At 40.8% G+C, this 8,758-nt stretch overlaps 1 protein-coding gene across 1 annotated transcript in view; it reads left to right on the plus strand.

Moving 5' to 3' along the window:
- Positions 1–6,095, plus strand: part of LOC109322475 (nck-associated protein 1-like) — a 26,994-nt gene extending 20,899 nt beyond the window's left edge. The window contains exons 3-6 of the mRNA XM_019553527.1: positions 4,083–4,175; positions 4,408–4,464; positions 5,719–5,861; positions 5,945–6,095. Of these exons, the coding sequence (XP_019409072.1) occupies positions 4,083–4,175; positions 4,408–4,464; positions 5,719–5,861; positions 5,945–6,080 (429 nt within the window). The 3' untranslated portion in view covers positions 6,081–6,095. The remainder of the gene's footprint in view (positions 1–4,082; positions 4,176–4,407; positions 4,465–5,718; positions 5,862–5,944) is intronic.
- Positions 6,096–8,758: the final 2,663 nt, after the last annotated feature.

Genomic DNA, 8,758 nt, shown 5'->3' on the forward strand with positions numbered 1-8,758 from the left:
TGCTGCAGCTGCTCACAGCCCGTGTGGGAATGGCTGTGCCTGCTCAGGACAGCCCCATGCAGGCTGCGAGCAGCCGCAGCAGGGAGCGCTGGCTATGGGGCAGGCAAGGGGCTGCGTTTCCCCACGCTCCACACCAGCTCCTTCCCTGCCCTGCCCTCCCCTCTGGCCCCTCTTACCTGTGGTTCCAGTACGGTGCAGCCACATGGTCCCAGGCCTGCTGGCGCTTCTGGTTGGGGGGTTGGGCCAGGCAGGCCCTGCTGTTGCAGAAGCCCACCGGGCCTCCCCTGGGTCCTACTGCCCCTGGTTCCTGTCATTTTTGACAGGAACCCAGGACACAAATTTTAATTTAGAAAAAAAATTTGGGGGCCCCTCAGACTGGATAGAACGGCCTTGTGGACCGTATTTTGCCCACCCTGAGTTAGATGATCTTTGTTTAGGTCTGTTTTCTAATCTGTATGAATTTATTTAACTCCCCGAGAAAGAAAGTGTCTATAATTGTTGGTGCAGTGTAGTGTGCAGTAACATATTTCTAAATGTGGTTTTTCCATATCAGATTTCTGTAGCTTGCTGCCACTTAAATTTTAAGACTGCTCAAGTGCACCCACTCAAATATACTTTCTGTTATAGCTCCATATGAATACAGATTACCTTAACGCACCATTTGAGATTCATTAATTTTTGTATTTTTAAAATCTTAATCAAGTTAAATATTCATTTTTTAAAAAGTCACATGGGCATGAAGAATAAAACTAATGAAAGTACTGAATTACAGCATAGTTCTTTCCTAAGGAAGCACAACTGAAAATATGAAGGAGATGCTTCTTTGGGGAAGGTGCCTGAGCTAAACTAATAAATTCTTATTTTAATGGAAAGATGAGAGGACCCACATGTGTTTCTGAGTTTTCATGCATGGTGATTCTGGTCATCCATTTATCTTCTAAACATTTCAGGCCAGGTCTGGATTGGTAAACCTGGTGTCTAAATAGGATTTAGCACGTGAATTCCACAAAAGTATCATGGAGTATTTCAGAACCAGTCTGCTGCAGTGACCACAGAAATCTCTAGGCACCGAATGAATTCAGCACTATGTTTTGCCCTGTAGAGTTTCCTGGGTACTGAAACTTAGACTTCTAAATGTGACCAGAATCACCTTTGTGTGAGGAATTGGGCACCTATCTCCTGCTTAATTTTATCTTGTGATCCCGAATGAGTCTTGGGACAGTGCTTAAGCTATAGATAGCCCAGAGGCAGAGAATGTGCTTACACTGGGGCTGTGCGAAATTTCGCTGGCTGTTTTGTTACAAAGTTGTTTTGACATGGTTAAAGCTCAAAACGGCAAAATTGAAATGAAACAAAAGGCTTCAAAACAGCTTTGAAACAAAATGACAGCACTCAGAACATTTTGAAAGTTTTGAAACGTTTTGAGTTTCAAAGCTGGGCTTGCTGCAGCTAAATAGAAACTAAGGAGAGGGAGGAGGAACGGGGGAAGGACTGCTCTCTGATATTGACATCTAGCTCCCTGTTCAATTCCCCAGCTCTTCCTGGGGGGCACGGACCCCCACTTTGCATGTGGGGTTTCAGCAGGAAGAGCTGGGGAAATGATCAGAGAGCCTGGGGAAGTGATCAGATAGTGGGAGAATCGAACCGGGAGCTGGGGGAATGATCTTGTCCCTGAACATTCCCCCAATTCCCAGTTAGATTCACCAGCTCCCCGATCTTTCCTCCAGGTTTCTGATAGCTTCCCCCAGCTCTTCTCGGCGGTGTGACGGGGTGCGTGCGTGTGGGTCCCAAGATGATATGGGATGACAGCAGGCTGCCGCTGCTGGCTGGGATTGGTGCTAGGTGCAGCCCGTGCCAAGTGTCAGGAAGACTGATCTAGTCCGCACGCCCCGGGAGGAGTCTGGCACAGCCCTACAACTCTCCCGGGAGGTGCAAGCCCCCAGATATACACGTGGGGTGACAGTATGCTACCACTGCTGGCTAGGGCCAGTGCCACCACAGGCTTCCCGGCCGGCGCTTTGCACAGGCTGTGGCCAGCACCAGTCCCAGCTGGCAGCTGCAGCCTGCTGTCATACTTCACTCAATCCATTGGCCTGCGCATCCCCCCACCCCGCCGGAAGGAGTCTGGAACAGCCCCACAACCCTCCCAGGGGGTGTGGACCCCCAGATCTGCATGTGGGATGGCAGCAGGCTGCTGCTGCCAGCTGCGACCAGCACCAGCACTTTTGTTCTTCCCGGCACTTGGCGTGGGCTGGGTCAGGCAAACACAGGTGCTGGTGCTGGCCATAGCTAGCAGTGGCAGTATGCTGTCATCCCACACACAGATCCAGGGCCCCCGCGCCCCCTGGGAAGAGTCCGGTAAAGCCCCGCAGCCCTCCTGGAGGGCATGGGCCCCCAGATCTGTGAGTGTATCTCCTCCAAAGCTAACTTCCTCCCCCCTGCTGTCGCAGGGTGGCATGCTGGAATTTGGCCTGCTCTGCCCCAACTCTTCCTCCTGCCTTCGGCTAACTGTCAACAGTGGGGAGGGGGGAAATCCTGATGTCTCTGTCCTCGCATCTGTATCCCTGCACAACAGGGCAGTAAAGGGAGGTGGGACTGCTTCTTGCAGCGGGGGGGGAATGCTGGCAGATACGTCTAGGGGGATTTGGACCAGGGCTGGCGCTGGCCTTGTTTCCCCCTGCCCCTCCTATAGTGGCTGCTGCTGACAGCTGGTGCAGCCCAAGCCAGGACAGCTGAGAGCAGCTCCTTTTCTCCTTCCTTCCCTGCTGCCTTCCCGCCTCAGATGACAACTGGCCCTTGGCAGGGGGCGGGGCTGAGGTAAGGGCCCATGCTAGCCAGTTAGGGATGGCCGACTGCTAGCTGCACTTGGCATTCTCCAGCAGCCTGCTAGGAGGCGTGCAGGAGCACTCCCAACCTGCTGGCTTGAGCCAGTGCAGGCAACCTGTATACCCCCCTGACCAAAGGGTGAACTTGCCTTCTCTTCACTTCTGAGCTAATGTAGTCCACTTAGAGCAAGCCGTGTAATCCACCTCAGGCTTTTTGAATGTTTGTACCTAGTCTTAGAGGTAACTTTTATATTGATTTTTTTTTTTAGAAAGTATCGCTCTAGTGCAACTCAAATTCAGGTAGTAGGTAACTGGAATTCTGGCATCGTAAATGTTTTGGATCCTGTGGTGCTCTGAGGGACCAGAATGAGTGAACTGACTGTTAAGCTATTCTCCCATTTTGTTTTACTTTATAGTTGCATTTATTTAAATCTTATGGTCATTACTACTGTTCATTTAGACTAGCTTGATCACTCAGATATTCTGTAAAAGTTTATCAAGTTTTCATTCTTCTTATTTTTTCTAAAAAGCAGTTAGGGCTAATTCTGTGCTAATTCTATGCTGTTGTATTCGCATTTGCCTCGTCCATTTTCCCACCAGTGTCTAACGCTAGTGTTTTTGCTTTTTTTTTTCATTTCTTTGTTTTCGTTGCTTTCGTTTTAATGTACTATTGTGTTTATATGGAACTGGTCAAAGAACCGTTACTGTATTTTATGTTTGTATCTACATTTTATTTTGCATGCTTAACGTGGCTTTGCCTGGATATTCTTTTTGGTAAGTTCAGAATTTGAAAGCATATTGTTTTTCTGTAGTGAAACTTGTAAACTCTGCCGCCACCATTTCTACCACCTCAAATAATCTGTCATTATTTTTTTTCATACTAATTTGTGCTCATGTACTGTTCTGCTTTGTTAATTACACATAACTCGTCTTTCCTAATACTTTCCATTTGTGTCTCTAGCTGAGCTAAACAATACGACTTTTAGTGACTAAATACGTACTAATTTAGCGTTAATCTTCAAACTAATGTTAGCCTGTGCCTACTGAAGTGATCAGTTTTGAAAATTCTGTATGTTTAAAAGTGCACACAGAAAACTTCAGTCTTAGAAAACCATAGTAAGGCTTCCTTGCATAGCAAGCTTGATGGTTCATCTGCGCCTCACAGGTATTTTATTGCTGATGTGGTTTTTTTCAGCTAATTTTTAAATGATAGACTTGCTTGTAACAACAATATACATGCATGTGTTTCTTCAACAGCAACAGCTTGCTCAGTTGCAGAAAGAAAAATCTGAGATTCTGAAGAATTTGGCTTTATATTACTTCACTTTTGTTGATGTTATGGAATTTAAGGTAAGCAAGAGCAAATGCATTCAAATTAATTTGAATTGTATACAAATGTTACCAGATCAGGTTCTTATCAAGTGTACTTTTAGTCTTGTTTATAATGAAATAGCTGCTTTTGTAGTTTTCTTTTTTTAACAAAGGAATCAAAACAGACTGTGCATCTCCAGGCCGTGTGCAATAACATCATTGTTTAGGTTCTTTTCAAAGTATGATGAAGGATGTCTTCCTTTTTTTTAAGGACCATGTTTGTGAGCTGCTGAACACTATTGATGTCTGCCAAGTCTTCTTTGATATTGTAAGTTTTCTAATTTTTTTGAGAGGGGGGCAAGGATTGTTTTGGAGTGATATCTTTTATTGGACCAACTACATGGTTGGAGTAAAGCTAGGCAAGCTTTCAAATATTAAAATATATCTTAAGGTTTCAAAATGTCATTAGAGTGTAAACTAAAAATGCTAACTGCGTGTAGAAAAATGGAAGGACATTTTCGTGTTCAGTCAGCTATCACAGCATTCTTAATATTTTTATATATTTACCAATGTTCTTATTACTTGTTAGAATTTGAGTTCATTTTTAGAGTAACTGTAGAGCCAGAAAGTGAAAATACATTACTAATAAACATGGTAGATGTTTATAGTAAAATTTTTATCAACTTTAGGCTTGTGCATGAGCTAGTCAAAGTAGATTTATTTTAATTTTTGGCTCTTTAGCCTTGTAACTTAACTACCAACATATTAGAGACTATCTGACTTAAACAGCTAGTTTCTGAACAGTGGCTGCGGCATTGTCAGTCGCCAGTGATGCATACTTCTTTATCCCATTGACTCTGCTGCAGATACTTGGTCAGCTATTGTTAGCTAAATAAAAGCTTGGCGCTACTTGATTTTCGGAAAATATAAGTGCTGCTAATGTTTAGAAGTGAAATGCTTTGATAGACTGTCTTTTTGTTTCCAGATCTATATGCCGGTGCAGCTGCACTATTACCCAACATTCCAGTGTAGAAAAAGCAAATAAAATAATTTCTGTTTTAGCTTTAACACTTAAGTTGTTTCATTAGTTTGTTGGTCTTTTTTTAATGATTATAAACTGAGCTTTTAATATATTATCAAGAAGAAAACTAGTGGCACAAATCCAGTTTTTTTCTTTTGCAGGTTCTATTAAAATACAGTAGAGATTATAAAAATATAGATCACGATCAAAACATACACCTTTTGGTTGGATGCTTTGCAGTATCAGAGCAGACGTGCTTTCCGGGGCTTTTTTTTTGTTTTTAAAGTGGCATCTGACAGATAACCAGTAGTGCCCTGATCCAGCATAGCTTTGTGTGCATTCTTGGCTCGTGTCATGTGGGTCCCAATGACTTCATTGTTTAATTTTAGTCTGTATATTAGTGTGCAAGATCAGGACCGAAACATTTTGATTGAAAATCCAGTAGAATTAAAAATGCCAAAAGTGCTTTAACATAATTTGGGGTTTTTTCCCATTAATCAATATATAACTGGGCTTCTGAAGGTTTTCAGAATAAAACAAGTGTCTATATTTTATCTCTAGACTGTAAACTTTGATTTAACAAAGAACTACCTAGATTTGATCATAACCTACACAACTCTAATGATATTGCTGTCTCGAATTGAAGAAAGGAAAGCAATCATCGGATTGTACAATTATGCTCATGAAATGACCCATGGAGCAAGGTAAAACCTATTGTATTTTTTTTATCAGTATTTTCTTAAATGAGTAGCTACATTTGGTAAATTATACTTGTTGTACTTTTTAGTGATAGAGAATATCCACGTCTTGGACAGATGATTGTGGATTATGAAAATCCTTTAAAGAAGATGATGGAGGAATTTGTACCTCACAGTAAAGTATGTGTGACTACTTTTCACAGGTTCATGGTAATCTTTTGTTGAAAGAATCACTTATGCCCAAAAAAAACTCTAAAGGCTTTAAGACTAATATTAAAAAAACACACAAACTTCTTTTCTTGAGAATTATTCATGTAGAACAAATATGTGACCAGGAGAGACATATTGTAAGCTTTCCAAGATGTACAACTTAGAGAAAAGTAGGCTTTTAAGGGATCTCAATATTATCTAGCACCTCTTCCCTAAGACCAGATCAACTATAGATATATCATCTTTGGTAGACGTTTATCCAGCTTGTTCTTGCGTGTCCCAGTGAAAGAGATTGCATCCTTTTTTTCCCCCACATGCCTTGATAAGCCTGTTTTAGTGTTTTGCTTCCTATAAAGTTAGGTGTCGTTCCCCGCCCCCCCGCCCCCGCCCCAAATATCCCACATTTAATCATCTTTTCTTCAGTTAGTGGGCTTTGAATTAAGTCTGTTAGTACGTGGCCTTTCACCAGGGACTGGGAGAACGACTGATTGGCATCTCCTTTCACAATGACATTTTAGGCATTTGAAAACTTTTATGTCCCACCATCTTAAGCATCTTCCTTTGGCGTATCCTCAAGGGTTTGTTATTGGTTTTATTGGGGTTTTTTTAACCCATCATTTCTTAACGTACAGAGCCAAACACTGATCACAGAGCAGGGTACAGCAGATGAGTTACCTCCCATGCCTTACATAAGATGCTACAGTTAATACCTTCTAGAATTCTTTTTTGAAACTCCATCAGTGTTGACTTGCATTTAGCTTTAAAATCCAGTGCAACCTCCAGATGGCAGCAGTTTAAGCAGAAAGCCTAATCAATTATTCTCTGTACTGTGCATTATGTATTTCATTTCCTCTTCCTAGCTGTAGCACTTTACACTTATCTTTATTGAATTTGATATTTTTGGTTTCAGATCATCTCTACAATCTTTTGAGATTGTTTTGAATTCTGGTCTTGTCATCCAACTTGGTATTATCCACGGTTCTTATAAATCTCCTTTGTTCCATCAGCAAGTTTATGAACAGACGTATTGAATAAAACTGGGCCCAGAATATGCTTCTGTGGACATCCCATTTGAAATGCTCCCTTAGTTTAACTGTGAAGCTTTGATAATTTTAGAGGGGGGGTTCAACCAGTTGTACTCTTGTACTCTGCCAGTTATAGCTAAAATATATTCTTTAGCTTGCTTATGAGAATGTCATGGGGACAGTGTCAAAACCCTTATTACTAAATTTAATAAATTTCAGATTTACAGCTTTCTTTTTATCCACTAAGTCAGCTACTCTTTCAGAGAAATGGATTGTACAGGTTTATCATGATCTCTTCTTGACAGAGCCATTTTGATTACTTTTTAGTTACCTTATCTGTTGAGGTTTTAAATTGATGGTTTCGTAATTTGTCCCAGAATCTCTCCAGGGTTGAAAGTTAGGTTGATGATTGATCTATATTATTCTTTGTATGTTGTCCGTCTCCAGGCCTCTGGAATCCCCTCTGACTTCCAGGAATTTTTGAAAACAATCACCAGTGATTCAGAGATCACTTTGGCTAGTTCCTTAAGCACTCAGTGGTGAATATAATCAGGCCCTGCTGATTTGGAACACCTATGTCTTATTTAAATATTCTTTCACCTGTTTTCTGCAGGCTGGCCTGCCTCCCTCCCTTGTACATAAAATTTATTTTAACCATCTGGTCACAGTAATCTTTCTGGTGAGCTTGAAGCAAAGAGCCTTGAATACTTCAGCTTTCTCTGAATCAACAGTTGTTTGCTGTCCAGAAATAACTATAGTTATAGAAATATATTCCTATAATATATATTCTATATTTATAGAAATATAGGTCCATTATTTGCTTCTAATGTAATCATAGAGCCTTTTATGTCTTACTGATTGAAACTTATTTTTCACTTTAGCCTTTCTAATTTTTAATTCTGTATGCTTATGCAGTTCCTTTTTACTTAATTATATACCTTTGTTTTCATTTCTTCTACAGTTCCTTTTTGATTTTTCAGGTTATTGAAGTGCTCCTGTTGGTCTTTTTACTGTGCTTTCAGCCTTTGACTTGCATTGAGATAGTTGCCATTGTACTGTTTGTGTTACATAGTGCCTACAGGCCTCAGCTGGAATCAGCACCTCTTTCCATAGTTTTCTGTAGAAATATATTTATTCTTTCCCCAGAAAACTAAAATTTGTGCACAAGGTAGGGGGAGAGGGGAGAAAATGGGCTTAAATTTAACAGGGGAAAAAAGAGAGCAGTAAAAGAATAACTGGTTGCCTAGGTTAAAAAACATTAAAATTTGGCAAATTTAGCTCTTTTCTTCATTCATATACAATATATGTGGCACTTTTTATTCATTCTTAATTTGATTTTTATTCTATCATCTTTTATCCTGTTTGTTTTATATATATACAAACCCTCAATACTTTGCCTCTTCCAGATAAAGGGAAAGCAACAAGATTATATGCTCCTAATGTAGTGTTTAGTTTTATAATTACTTTAGTACATGGGCTGGATATTGCAAATATGGATATAAAGTACTAAATAGTTAGTATTCAGGCAGTTGTGCACAAGATGACAGCAAACCTTGAACGTAAGTGTTAGCTGTTCAAGAAAGTAGCACCTGTCTAGACAGACTCTTAGCAGCAGTGGTTAGATATAGTGACGGTTGTTCAATAAATACAGAAGGCATTCAATTAAGT

The sequence above is a fragment of the Crocodylus porosus genome, unplaced genomic scaffold (genome assembly GCF_001723895.1).
Source record: "Crocodylus porosus isolate Cpor-Errol unplaced genomic scaffold, CroPor_comp1, whole genome shotgun sequence".
NCBI classification, from domain to species: Eukaryota; Metazoa; Chordata; order Crocodylia; family Crocodylidae; genus Crocodylus; species Crocodylus porosus.